We start from the raw sequence: 15,562 nt of genomic DNA, 5'->3' as shown, positions 1-15,562 counted from the left end.
CAGCTACGCCACTGCAAAACATAAAGGTTATTCCTGATTAATTTTTCGAATTATTTTATAATTAAAGGCGTTAAGAAACCTTTGGTGACCCTACGTTTAAATGTCTATCGTAGGTACGTCGTGAACAGTGGTCGTTACAGACAAACGTTCACGTAAATTGTCCCAGTCAATGGATGAATTTAATGTGTCAATCAATGGCCACAGCCACACTGTTTTGAATTTCATTCTATCTAAAATACGGTTTCCAGGGTTAGTGTCTTTCGTTCTGTATTCCCAGGTGATTCGACTTGGAAGTGGACTATTTTCTGAATTATTGATGCCATGGTTTCCTTGCAACAAAAATTGATGTCCACGTATTGGATCTAATGTCTGATCGTATAAATGCACTTTCTACAAGTTACCACGTTATATTTATATATAGCGTGTTACGTACACGCACACCCTTTATTATTTATATCAGGCTTTAGTTTTTGCAGTAAAGTACAACATTTGCTTAACATCAAAGACGTGGCCGTTCCTTGCGTTACATGCAAGTGTCTTGTTATACAGATAATAACCTCATCAGTTGAGATATAATAGTTCTTTATCGTCAGGGGTATCAATAAATCTGACGACGATTCAATGAACAGGATATTTACAGATATCATTATAGCAGCACTGCAGTCTCAAAGGCGGCTGAGCAGTTTGCAAGAGTTATTTTTAAATCAAATGTCAATTAACGATACAGACGTCGCTTTTGTTACATGTAATTTTGTTCCTCTCAATATAAATAGGGATATTTTGTATTTAAAAGAAATCATGTAAAAGCCAAGTGTTTCAGTGTTCATTTAGGTTTTTCGTTGAAGCTGTTTTGATATGCCCGATCCTCACCGATGAAATTTACAAAATGTCAAATGTTGCAACCTTGCACTGGTGAGGACTATACATTTTAAAAATTTATACCAAATAACTCTTGATTGAGAATGTTTGCTATTCTTATTGAGAGCAGAGAGTTAAATTAAAAGAAATGAAAAAAGAGGAAATGCCAAGCTAGGGTAACAATAAAACAATTTTAGTCATAATGAAAATAGACAACATTATGGCAAAAAAGAAAAACGACAAAAAAAAAAAAAAAACCCAACAATAATGAAACACTAAAATTAATAACTAAGCAACAAGAACACTAAAAAAAACCTCGGGTATGAACTAAGTGCCCTGGAAAGTTAACTTGCAGTTTCTGGTCCACTAGAGGCATCCGTCGTGTAATATATTGAACGTTAATGCATTATAGGACCCAATACATCTGGTTTATCTGAATCAGATAGTTAGAGGATTTTAATTGGGATGCTTTAACAACTAACTGGTTAAGGAAAATAAATTCGATTTAATTCAGATATATGAGTGAACATGTAATAGGTTTGCCGAAAAATTATCTTTAGACTTGCTGATACCAACCAGTTTGACCCTTAGAAGTTGAAAAAGTCGGCGATGTTGCCAAGCTAACAAATAATACATAGGTAGAACGTTGCCTTGTAGAACTGAATGCATTTTGGCGGTCTACAATCTAGACCTTCTAATACTTAAATATTAAGAATGTCTACACCAAGGATACTATTACCATAGCTGCAAAACCTATCGAAATCGTAAGTCTTTAATGCTCTTCAACTTCGAACTTTAATTTGCCTTCTTTTATAACTTTTAATTCGAGCGTCACTGGTGAGTCTTTTGCAGACGAAACAAAACTTTAATCTTGGTATACAAAGGGTATTTATGATAAGTTTATTTACAATCACTTGGTTGATGTCATGGCTGGTGGAGGTTTCCTCCCAGATGTTTTCACCAGCCCAGTAGTCAACATGAATTTCCATTGATCTGATCATAATTATAAATAAACTGTTTACAAAACTTCTTTTTTTCGAATGTCTATAAGGATTTACTACCAATGGATATATTAATTTAGCTGCATTTGAAAACCCTTTTTTTTTTATTTTTGGGTTTTCGAATTCGACTCTTGTGCACTCATTTATTACGATGCTTGCAGGTATTACGTACGTACATGGTTGTATACTATTTTCAATTAAGAATTCATTTGTCGAACAGTATAATATGTACATGTGGTAATAATTGTAGGATGAAGTTGGTTTTGTTACTGTAGATAACAGGTTTATATGCTTCATATGTCGTCCAGAAATCAATCTGGTTCTTAATGAATCAACAGGTCTGACTCATTACCGATCTGGCATGTTCAGCAACAATTAACTTTGAATTTCTAATTATCATTATACAGGTTTATCTATATTTTATCAGAAGTACGACAGTTAATCAGACTTTTCCAGGATTCCAGGAAATAAATGGGTTAATGTTGTCATGTTCTTTTATTACACAAATGTAATTAAGTCTCCTATTATGGAATGAGAAAAATGTCGACACTACAACAGTTCTTCTGATAGTACTTCAAATTGTATACTTCAAGTTTAGCGTTTATGTTTATGTAAAGCAATACAAACACAGTATATCCATCGCAGTCAATTAAAGAATGCTGGGTTTCACCAACATCACTATGTTCATAAAAACGGGTAATTAAAGGGGGAAATGAGGGAGGACCAAATTGTTACATTGAGGCGGAAAAATATCCAGGCGTATTTCAATCTTGAGACCGAATTTCAAATGCATGAAAATGCTTACAAAATGTACTAGTAGTTCATTTATATGTTTTGATGTTTAGTATGACGTCCGTTTTCACTGAAGTAGTACATATTTTTATTTAGGGGCCAGCTGAGGCCTACCTTCGGGTACGGGATTTTCTCGCTGAATTGGTGGCCTTCGGTTGTTATATTATCTGCTCTTTAATTTGGTTAGGTTGTTGTCTCTTTGACAAATCCTCCATTTTCACTGATTCTAAATTTCATTGGGATAAATTTTGGCAAAAAAGTGCATCATAGTGAAGTAACTTAAAGAACGTGACGGTGTTTAACATGTAATGCCGGAGTAACAAATTGGCGTATAGACCGGCGTGCACCAAACGTACAGAGAAAATTGAAAGTCGGTATACGTTAGTTGCACGCCAGAGGAACGCTAAGCAATCGTTAAACGCGCGTTGCATAAGTTTGAAGTACGTCGAAATACAAAGGTATATGCTTGGTAAACGCTACAACTCAGCAGCATAAAAAATCTCATCCAGCTCAAGATTGTATCTAGCATATACATGTACGCACGTTATACATACGCTACAAGCGTGTTTAACGCGCTACAGGTAAGTTTTAGACACGTTTAGGGCACGTTGTATACGCTTCGAGATTGTTAGACTTTTAAACTAAAACGTATGCGGGTGTGTTTGTGACAAACACCCCATAATAGAACGTCCAAGATACGACCGGAACGCGTCTCAAATACCTTCAAGAAACTTTTTTCCTTCGTAGCGTGCATTCCATCTACGTTAGACAAACGCAAGGCATACGCAACCATACGTTTCTAGAACGCCCGATAAACGCTAAGTTACGCTTATCGTACGCCCAATACACGCCTAAAGCTCGTTATGCACACGTTACAGATATGATTGACAGGTTGAATGCAACCAAAATTACTACAAAAAATTAGCAGCGTACATGATTTTGTAACACGCCCGGCGTATGTCGGAGCTATACGCTGATGATGACGCCGGAATAAGTAAATGCTCAATCCTCCCTCTAACCTTGAATGATGTTGTAACAGAAAACCATAAGAAAACACAGTGTAAAATTCAGCTACAAATGGCCTAAAATAATTGATCGATACGAAACACACACAGAAAATTGAAAGTTATTTCATAGCCAATTACAAATAACAAATACTCTTTAAATGGATTTAGTGTAAATACATCATAAACATGTAGTCTATTAAAGAAATACACGACCTTGTGCAATGCCAAAATATTAGTATCAACTCGGAATGCAGGATTCGGGATGTCGGATGTAGGATCACTAGTACTGATAACTGTTCATATTCGTATTTATCTATATCTTTTTTTTCAAAAATCCAAATCAATGTTAATACTGATATACTAATATTTAGTGATTTTACTATACGGTGCTAAAAAGATAAGCTTCGAGAATACAAGTTTACTCAAATGATCGCTGAGTATACATGGATCGTATCTAAATTTTGGATCTTTAAAATCAACATCGACGTAAAATGTTTAATGTGGTATCCCGTTTTAATCAGATTAATTTCTACCGGAACAGCTAGGTACTTCATAATTCCTTTTGTTATTTCACGGATCTGTAGTTTAAAAGCAGTAGGACGGTTGAGACTAGTTTAACCTGTCCGTATGCCTGTCGGGATTCAGGAACACTCTCAGTGCTTTTCTTTACTTATATCTTAACATTAATAAAAGGATATGTGGGGTACACCTACCCCTGAGAAATTACCAAAAGACGACTAGTTTCACTTAGTTTTTGATAGCGGACTGGTGTCTATAAAAGTCCTAAACATTGAAAAATATGATTGTTGGTCGAATCCGACTGTCTGTGCTCATGCTTCAGTTTACATTTAATCCATTGCCAACTTTCATTGTTTGCTAATGTCCTGGAGTAATGTAATTGCCGTAAGTATCGACGCGAACAACGAGGCAATCGTCTCATTGTATTCTGTAGCCAGTAAACACGATGTTTGTTTTACAAATGCTTTTATGTATATTGAGTTAATATCCAAATTCATCATGAATTAATACTGATTTTAAAATAAATTAAGCAAATATAACTGACTTTAACTTGGTATGCATATGCTGTTTTCAACTTGTAAGTATCCACGGCTAAAATGTGACGTCTTGTGAACTTAACTAATCATAATGTATCATGGAAATAATTTGTCATTGATTGCCTATTTACACAAATAGTGATTATTCTTTTTAGTATTTTCTATGACGTGCCCCCCCCCCCCTCTTTTCACCTTTGAGTGCACACTTGGCCTTTCAGAATACCTTTTGGCATTGAAAGCCGTCTAAAATTAAAAAAAAATAATGGTACCCATGCATTCTAGTATACCTTTTGGCATTGAAAGTTTCTAAACTGGGAAAAAAAACACACTTTAATATCTTATCTTGATAATGACCCTGGAACAGTGTATCTATATTAATTATATATGTTCCTGTAATAACAAAGAAGATTAAGATTTCAATTCAATATTACGCCTGTCTCTAAATAAAATTTTCCAGTGTCACTGTGTGAGTTAAGAAATTGAGTTATCCCTCTTTGAACTGGTTATTAATATCGTGGTCATTTTCAATTTTATCTTTAATAATTTTCACGTCTATTTTTAATGATTTAATTTTTTTTAATACCAGAATGTGTATTGATTGCATGTGATGCATACATGTATGAACTTAGTGATTTGTTGCTCTACACTTTAGCTGTCAATATATATATATATTTAGCTGATCTGTAAGAATAACATCTTCATGCCTTATATATCATGTACTGTAGTACGACGCTAGATTAAAACTGACGTGGAAAGGTAATACCCGGCCACCGAAAGCTTCATTTTGAAGCCCAGGTGGTCGTGTGGTCTAGCGGGGCGGCTACAGTGTAGGCGATTTGGTGTCACGATATCTCGGTAGCATGGGTTCGAATCTCGGTGAGGGAAGAACAAAAAATTTGCGAAAGCAAATTTACAGATCTAACATTGTTGGGTTGAGCCCAACAATGTTAGATCTGTAACGCAAATTTTTTGTTCTTCCCTCGCCGGGATTCGAACTCATGCTACTCAGATATCGTGACACCAAATCGCCTGCACTGAATCCGGCGCGCTAGATCACTCGACCACATTGGCTTCACAATAATAAAGCTTTCGGTGGTATATAGGTATATAAGAACTGTTATAGTATTGAAGCTTATTGTAATGGCTTGGACTAATATAGTATGAATAACACCTCCACGGAATACAGATATAAAAGATGTGTCTCTTATCATTAGGAAAATATGTCTCTGTTTATTTGTTATTTTGTTGTTCTTTATTTTTGTATTTGTATTTTGTAAATGTCAACTGACCAGTATCATTCCTGTATTGGAATTTACACTAATAAAATTATTTGATTTGATTTGATTTATAATATGTTCCTGACTTTGTATTTTTGGTTTCATTTGATAAAAAAAAAGATCACTTGAAGTAAATCTATATTCGGTAAGACTGCTTTGAAACTGTTTATCTCCTTAATTTTAAATATAGTCATATTGTGAGTATATTTTTCCCCCTTTGTGGCCATTGTGGAATTATTTGATAATTTATTTTTTTATGGTTTTTAGTTAAATTTAGAGATGAGACTTCTAAACCAATGAAAACAGTTCTAACAAAAGAATGTCGGGTGGATTAACAACCGGAAGTGGGTTAGTGGACACTGTCCAAATTCAGGCTTAGAAATGTATTAGGCAGAAAATTACTTATTTCAAATGGGTGACCAAACATTCACGACCGAATCGCCCGTCTTACATGTCGTGGTTATTGGATTTCACCACAAAAAGGGTTGTCAGGTATTTCTACTATTTGTAGGTTAATTTTAACCGTGAGAATGGAAGGCGATGTTGTTTATTTTTTTTTGAAACAGAAATAAAAGCAAGACAACTCGTCCCACTCTCTGCCAACTCGCCCCAATTATGAAAAACTGTAAATTCCTGATGATTTCTTCTTCTTCCAGGTAAGGAACATAATTCAATAGTTGAATGTATGAGGTCCCGTGAAAATTGGTATCGGGTCCATTTGCGCCCAATACACCAATACACGTTCGCACCTACACGTTTGCAGCTCGCTCATTCGCACCCTTTATGTTCCCACTCAATTTTAAAGCAAATTCTAGTTAAATAATTAGAAAATCATCATTGTTGTTTAAATTGCTTTGATGTAAATACTGCATATATTATGCTTCTTATGATTAAAAAATTGAAGATTTTAAATGAAACTTAAATAAAAAAATAATTGTTTTTACTGTGACAGCTTGAATCAGAATTGAAACAATGAAATAAAGTTGTAGCAAAACACTTGTCACTAACCAAAAATGAAGAGTTATTCGACACAACAAAAAAAAAACGTGAACACTTGACAGAATCTCACTTTATTTAGAAACTGATTATTATTATTTTTTTAACGATACACAATCCAAAACATGATTAAGATTTATGCAACACAAAAAAAAAACGTCTCAATTTATTTTGAGATAATGACAACAAATTATACTTAAAGGAATACACTTGCCAAAACTTGATTACCAAATCATTAAACACAAAACCAATTAAAAATTGGGCACGAAGGTGAAGGGTGCGCACAAGACTGGGCGCGAGCGTGAATCAGCCCCGGATTCGTGAAAACTATATGCAGTGTCGGACACCACAAAAAGTCTTCTCTTCTATTAACATGTTAAAACGTTCTCTGTCATGTCTGTATAGATACAATTTTGGACTTCAAATTCACCTCTTTAGCGTAAAAAAGGTTATATCCTGCCAACTCGTCAAATGTATCCATGTTATAAAATTTTATATGAAAAAGAGCCATATCCCGATTCATTTAGTCACATACATTTTGTACATTGTATGTAAAGAAATTTAATTCTAATGAAAAAAGTTTTGCCAAGTCACCTCATTAATAAAAAGAAGTATCATTTACAACATATTTGATTCTGAATGGAATTAAAATCAGCAATTCTGACAAACTAAAATGGCAGACATTTATTATCAGGATTAAACTACAATGTACTTTTAAAAAGTGGGTGAAGTTAGTAGACTTAAATCAGTGAGATTTATTTTATTTTTGTTCATAGGTTGGGTGATCTTGAAGACCTTTATTCATTGAGATAAAACAACTTTTAGTGGGATGTGTAGGTCATTTGTAGGTTGGCCTAATATCATGGGATTAATCTACATTTCATAACAGAGTAGGGCTACATTTGTATTTGGTAGGCCTAAATTCAGCTGGAAAAAAACTTAATTCATGAGTAGAAATATATATGTAGGTTAAGTTTGCAGGCCTAAAATCAGCGTGAATTAAAACCTTATCATAAATGGGACTGGTTGTAATGGATTCGACCGATATCATTTAAAAAATTTTAAAAGGAAGGATTATGTCTGTTGCTGTTTCTCTTCTATCCTTGTTTTTTCGATAGCTATAGTTAATTAGATGGTGTCTAGACTAAAATACACAATAAATTCTAATATGTTTATTTTGTATATGCACTGTTAACTTTTTATTTTAATTTATTATAATTTGGACTTTTTATATTGTAGGTAGAGTTTTCGTATCCTCCTCTGATAGAAGGGAACCCAGTTGACAGTAATCAGGTACCAGAAGAATGGAAACATTTACCTTCCCTTGGGATACCAGATGGAGCCCACAATTACACTAAAGGTTAGGTCACTCTTGTGTTAATACTAGGGATTTCAACTAGTAAAATTATCAGATGTACACTTAATTGAAGTTTGATTAATTAAAACTGTTCATACATGTTTATTTATGTTTTATCTTAAAATTAAAACTGGTAGGAACCCTGAGAAAAAAGTCAATATATTGTTCATAAACTGACAAATACTTGTAGGCTGACTTATAATGCAGTACGAATCAATGAGATAGTATAATTATGACTTTTAAGAATGAGTCTGCATATTACACATTTTAACAATGTCGGTTAAAATCATGTCACTTGTATCAGAAGAGTAAAATCATGAAAATAAAGCATTCAAAATTGGGTTACCTTTTACCAGTAATTTACAATTGATAAAAATCAATATGGTGAAATTCTATAAGTTGAAACCTACTTTGAACCTTGCCTTCATAAAAGTGGTCATCAGTCTTTACATGCATGAAAATACTAAAGTGTTGCAGTTTTTAAAGAAGTTCAAACTTAAAAGTGAAAAAAAACCAAACTGAAGGTTAGGCATTATAAGAAAAGTTGTTACCATATAAACATAATCATAGAACATGTAGAAGTTAGATAATATTTTAAATAGTCACAAATAACTATTTTAATTTGTATTTTAGACACTATATTCTTCCATCTGCCTTCAAGACAAGAAAAACATAAGACAGTTTATGGAGTGGCTTGTTACAGACAGATTGATACTAAGGTATTATATTGGTACAGTTATGTATGTTAACAATGTCTCTTCTTAGAAGTGGGTAAACCAGTTATGTATGTTAACAATGTCTCTTCTTAGAAGCGGGTAAAACAGTTATGTATGTTAACAATGTCTCTTCTTAGAAGTGGGTAAAACAGTTATGTATGTTAACAATGTCTCTTCTTAGAAGTGGGTAAAACAGTTATGTATGTTAACAATGTCTCTTCTTAGAAGTGGGTAAAACAGTTATGTATGTTAACAATGTCTCTTCTTAGAAGTGGGTTAAACAGTTATGTATGTTAACAATGTCTCTTCTTAGAAGTGGGTAAAACAGTTATGTATGTTAACAATGTCTCTTCTTAGAAGCGGGTAAAACAGTTATGTATGTTAACACTGTCTCTTCTTAGAAGTGGGTAAAACAGTTATGTATGTTAACAATGTCTCTTCTTAGAAGTGGGTAAAACAGTTATGTATGTTAACAATGTCACTTCTTAGAAGTGGGTAAAACAGTTATGTATGTTAACAATGTCTCTTCTTAGAAGTGGGTAAAACAGTTATGTATGTTAACACTGTCTCTTCTTAGAAGTGGGTAAAACAGTTATGTATGTTAACACTGTCTCTTCTTAGAAGTGGGTAAAACAGTTATGTATGTTAACACTGTCTCTTCTTAGAAGTGGGTAAAACAGTTATGTATGTTAACACTGTCTCTTCTTAGAAGTGGGTAAAACAGTTATGTATGTTAACAATGTCACTTCTTAGAAGTGGGTAAAACAGTTATGTATGTTAACAATGTCTCTTCTTAGAAGTGGGTAAAACAGTTATGTATGTTAACACTGTCTCTTCTTAGAAGTGGGTAAAACAGTTATGTATGTTAACACTGTCTCTTCTTAGAAGTGGGTAAAACAGTTATGTATGTTAACACTGTCTCTTCTTAGAAGTGGGTAAAACAGTTATGTATGTTAACACTGTCTCTTCTTAGAAGTGGGTAAAACAGTTATGTATGTTAACAATGTCACTTCTTAGAAGTGGGTAAAACAGTTATGTATGTTAACAATGTCTCTTCTTAGAAGTGGGTAAAACAGTTATGTATGTTAACACTGTCTCTTCTTAGAAGTGGGTAAAACAGTTATGTATGTTAACACTGTCTCTTCTTAGAAGTGGGTAAAACAGTTATGTATGTTAACACTGTCTCTTCTTAGAAGTGGGTAAAACAGTTATGTATGTTAAAAGTGGGTAAAACAGTTATGTATGTTAACACTGTCTCTTCTTAGAAGTGGGTAAAACAGTTATGTATGTTAACACTGTCTCTTCTTAGAAGTGGGTAAAACAGTTATGTATGTTAACACTGTCTCTTCTTAGAAGTGGGTAAAACAGTTATGTATGTTAACAATGTCTCTTCTTAGAAGTGGGTAAAACAGTTATGTATGTTAACACTGTCTCTTCTTAGAAGTGGGTAAAACAGTTATGTATGTTAACACTTTCTCTTCTTAGAAGTGGGTAAAACAGTTATGTATGTTAACAATATGTATGTTAACAATGTCTCTTCTTAGAAGTGGGTAAAACAGTTATGTATGTTAACAATGTCTCTTCTTAGAAGTGGGTAAAACAGTTATGTATGTTAACACTGTCTCTTCTTAGAAGTGGGTAAAACAGTTATGTATGTTAACAATATGTATGTTAACAATGTCTCTTCTTAGAAGTGGGTAAAACAGTTATGTATGTTAACAATATGTATGTTAACAATGTCTCTTCTTAGAAGTGGGTAAAACAGTTATGTATGTTAACACTGTCTCTTCTTAGAAGTGGGTAAAACAGTTATGTATGTTAACAATGTCTCTTCTTAGAAGTGGGTAAAACAGTTATGTATGTTAACAATGTCTCTTCTTAGAAGTGGGTAAAACAGTTATGTATGTTAACACTGTCTCTCCTTAGAAGTGGGTAAAACAGTTATGTATGTTAACAATGTCTCTTCTTAGAAGTGGGTAAAACAGTTATGTATGTTAACAATGTCTCTTCTTAGAAGTGGGTAAAACAGTTATGTATGTTAACAATGTCTCTTCTTAGATGTGTGTAAAACAGTTATGTATGTTAACACTGTCTCTTCTTAGAAGTGGGTAAAACAGTTATGTATGTTAACAATATGTATGTTAACAATGTCTCTTCTTAGAAGTAGGTAAAACAGTTATGTATGTTAACAATGTCTCTTCTTAGAAGTGGATAAAACAGTTATGTATGTTAACAATGTCTCTTCTTAGAAGTGTGTAAAACAGTTATGTATGTTTACACTGTCTCTTCTTAGAAGTGGGTAAAACAGTTATGTATGTTAACAATGTCTCTTCTTAGATGTGTGTAAAACAGTTATGTATGTTAACACTGTCTCTTCTTAGAAGTGGGTAAAACAGTTATGTATGTTAACAATATGTATGTTAACAATGTCTCTTCTTAGAAGTAGGTAAAACAGTTATGTATGTTAACAATGTCTCTTCTTAGAAGTGGGTAAAACAGTTATGTATGTTAACAATGTCTCTTCTTAGAAGTGTGTAAAACAGTTATGTATGTTTACACTGTCTCTTCTTAGAAGTGGGTAAAACAGTTATGTATGTTAACAATATGTATGTTAACAATGTCTCTTCTTAGAAGTAGGTAAAACAGTTATGTATGTTAACAATGTCTCTTCTTAGAAGTGTGTAAAACAGTTATGTATGTTAACAATGTCTCTTCTTAGAAGTGGGTAAAACAGTTATGTATGTTAACACTGTCTCTTCTTAGAAGTGGGTAAAACAGTTATGTATGTTAACACTGTCTCTTCTTAGAAGTGGGTAAAACAGTTATGTATGTTAACACTGTCTCTTCTTAGAAGTGGGTAAAACAGTTATGTATGTTAACAATATGTATGTTAACAATGTCTCTTCTTAGAAGTAGGTAAAACAGTTATGTATGTTAACAATGTCTCTTCTTAGAAGTGGGTAAAACAGTTATGTATGTTAACAATGTCTCTTCTTAGAAGTGTGTAAAACAGTTATGTATGTTTACACTGTCTCTTCTTAGAAGTGGGTTAAACAGTTATGTATGTTAACACTGTCTCTTCTTAGAAGTGGGTAAAACAGTTATGTATGTTAACAATATGTATGTTAACAATGTCTCTTCTTAGAAGTGGGTAAAACAGTTATGTATGTTAACACTGTCTCCTCTTAGAAGTGTGTAAAACAGTTATGTATGTTAACACTGTCTCTTCTTAGAAGTGGGTAAAACAGTTATGTATGTTAACAATGTCTCTTCTTAGAAGTGGGTAAAACAGTTATGTATGTTAACACTGTCTCTTCTTAGAAGTGGGTAAAATAGTTATGTATGTTAACAATGTCTCTTCTTAGAAGTGGGTAAAACAGTTATGTATGTTAACAATGTCTCTTCTTAGAAGTGGGTAAAACAGTTATGTATGTTAACACTGTCTCTTCTTAGAAGTGGGTAAAACAGTTATGTATGTTAACAATGTCTCTTCTTAGAAGTGGGTAAAACAGTTATGTATGTTAACACTGTCTCTTCTTAGAAGTGGGTAAAACAGTTATGTATGTTAACACTGTCTCTTCTTAGAAGTGGGTAAAACAGTTATGTATGTTAACACTGTCTCTTCTTAGAAGTGGGTTAAACAGTTATGTATGTTAACACTGTCTCTTCTTAGAAGTGGGTAAAACAGTTATGTATGTTAACAATATGTATGTTAACAATGTCTCTTCTTAGAAGTGGGTAAAACAGTTATGTATGTTAACACTGTCTCCTCTTAGAAGTGTGTAAAACAGTTATGTATGTTAACACTGTCTCTTCTTAGAAGTGGGTAAAACAGTTATGTATGTTAACAATGTCTCTTCTTAGAAGTGGGTAAAACAGTTATGTATGTTAACACTGTCTCTTCTTAGAAGTGGGTAAAATAGTTATGTATGTTAACAATGTCTCTTCTTAGAAGTGGGTAAAACAGTTATGTATGTTAACAATGTCTCTTCTTAGAAGTGGGTAAAACAGTTATGTATGTTAACACTGTCTCTTCTTAGAAGTGGGTAAAACAGTTATGTATGTTAACACTGTCTCTTCTTAGAAGTGGGTAAAACAGTTATGTATGTTAACAATGTCTCTTCTTAGAAGTGGGTAAAACAGTTATGTATGTTAACACTGTCTCTTCTTAGAAGTGGGTAAAACAGTTATGTATGTTAACAATGTCTCTTCTTAGAAGTGGGTAAAACAGTTATGTATGTTAACAATGTCTCTTCTTAGAAGTGGGTAAAACAGTTATGTATGTTAACACTGTCTCTTCTTAGAAGTGGGTAAAACAGTAACAATGTCTCTTCTTAGAAGTGGGTAAACAAATTATGAATGAGCCAGATTGAACTATCAAAGATCAGTTTAAAGAGAAGACTTTTAATTTTGATTATAATTTTTGGTGAAAATAGGTCATAAGTAGATACAAGAAAATGTGGTATGAGTGCCAACGAGACAACTTTCCATCCAAGTAACAATTCGATAAATTTTAATAAAAGTAAATCATCATAAGTCAAAGTAGGGCTTTCAACACTGAGTCTTGGCTCACATCCAAACAGCAAGATATAAAGGGCCCAAAATAACAACTACTAGTGTTAAACCATTCAAAAAGGAAAGCCAACGGTCTAATCTATATAAAAATATAGAGAAACACTTATAAACCACATAAACAAATGACAACCACTTAACAACAGCTTCTTGAGTAAGGACAGGTGCACACAAATGCAGCGGGTTTAGATACTTTCTTTCCTTTTTTTGTGAACTTTCAAAAAATGTTTTTCATTACATTGATATATGATGAATAAAAAACATTGAATAATCAACATGCCTAGTCTCACCTTCAAAAAGTTTCACTAATTTATTTGTAGGATCTTGTTAATAAATCATCTGATGTGACAAGAAGTTCAGTTCAGAAGAGTGTGTGTGTTCTCAGTAAACTGGTAAGTGTGCAGTACACAGAAGTGTGTGTTTTTGATAATTACAAAAATGTTAACTGGCAAATGTACAGGACAGACTTGTTTGAAGATTTAACCAAATTTCTATTTTTTGCTTTGATATTTTTAACCTGTTTTTTATTTTTGTTTAATTCTGATTTGACCATATTTGGTTAGGCCAACTAAATTTAATTAGTGGATTTTCATCCAGATTTTTGAAAAAATGGGGGGGGGATTTTATGAAAATGATCTCTTCAATCGGACAACGTACATCATATTTATTTTGCTTTCAAAACGATGGTTTGTAGTGAGCATAGAATGCAGAAATTCATTTGTATGCGACACAAGTCAATAAGCACAGAGTACAGAGAAAACTCAAACATTAATGAAAATAAAAGGATTGGTGCTTTTAAGATTCTTGTATAAGATGCAAATAAAATTACAATGTAAAACATGACCACAACCAGAAAGAAGTTTATTGACTTTATTGATGGTTGGACAGAGGCTGATTGCTGTTTGTCAACAAAAAACGACAGCCATGGGTAACTCTAAGGGCTGCTATAAGTTATACAATGTGTATGTTTGCCGACTTTTTATTTCAATATGCCGTCGTAAATCTCGTAAGTATGTGCTGGTGTCAATTTCTTTAACTGTCATGTTTTTGTACCAATGTGTTCCACAATTCTTGCGCTTTTGATATTATTCGAAGTCCAAGTTGTCTGACACAAAGTCATCATGGTTTAAATAAAAAAAAAAACGTTTTCTAATCACAGAAATTTGTGATATGCGTTCTTTGACACAGCGTATTATTCTTAACCCGAATATTTCATGCCCATCTCGTAATCAATATCTGTTCTCGGTAGACGATGTTGTCATCATATAGCAGCAGAATATGTTTACTTAATCATTTTGTTAAACATTCGAAGAAATTTGATAGCCGAAATTTGAAACAGGAAGTTTTGAATGTAACAAAGTTATCAACGGTTTCCAGTAACAGAAATGAACAAAATCAGAAAATAAAAAAAATCGGGGCGGGACGATTTCAGAGGGGCGGACGGGGATGAAAATCTATCAATTTATTTTAATTGCCCTTATATTGAGTTATTAAGACTTGTATGAAACAATTTTTACCTGCAAAGCTTGTAGTTACAGCAGACGTAGTAACTACATAACTCAGTCTGAATTTCCTTGCTTTTATGAATGGGAATTTTATATATTGGCCTGCAGCATGATATTGTTCAATTTAAATGTGTAAGCAAATCTCACCTTTCCTGTGAAGCCACTTCCTGTTTACAGATAGGAATAAAATGTTGTTATACTCATTGTTCTAGGAACTGAACTTTTAAGTGAAGAACTAAATTGTCTGGTTGGGCAAACTGGTTTCCTGCTAATGGAATCCTTTGTATGAATTGTATATTAAGATTCTGTAAACCTTTTCCTAAATATAAATTATATTCTAAATAAATTTTTATATTCAATCATTTCCTTCCTTATCATTATAACAATGTAAGTGCTTTATTAAAGTCCAATTGATCATAGTTTTGG

The 15,562-nt window shown here is 33.1% G+C and overlaps 1 protein-coding gene across 2 annotated transcripts in view; it reads left to right on the top strand.

The window, feature by feature from the left end:
• Positions 1-6,317: 6,317 nt before the first annotated feature.
• Positions 6,318-15,562, top strand: part of LOC143064440 (late secretory pathway protein AVL9 homolog) — a 31,899-nt gene continuing 22,654 nt past the window's right edge. For both annotated transcript variants that reach the window (XR_012975249.1, XM_076237268.1), the window contains exons 1-4: positions 6,318-6,482; positions 8,226-8,346; positions 8,977-9,062; positions 13,952-14,023. Coding sequence is in view for 1 of the 2 variants with exons in the window: in XM_076237268.1 (XP_076093383.1) it covers positions 6,402-6,482; positions 8,226-8,346; positions 8,977-9,062; positions 13,952-14,023 (360 nt within the window). In the remaining variant the exon portion in view is untranslated. The remainder of the gene's footprint in view (positions 6,483-8,225; positions 8,347-8,976; positions 9,063-13,951; positions 14,024-15,562) is intronic.

Source organism: Mytilus galloprovincialis, chromosome 2, assembly GCF_965363235.1.
Source record: "Mytilus galloprovincialis chromosome 2, xbMytGall1.hap1.1, whole genome shotgun sequence".
Classification (NCBI taxonomy): Eukaryota; Metazoa; Mollusca; class Bivalvia; order Mytilida; family Mytilidae; genus Mytilus; species Mytilus galloprovincialis.
This window is presented reverse-complemented; position numbering and strand designations above follow the sequence as displayed.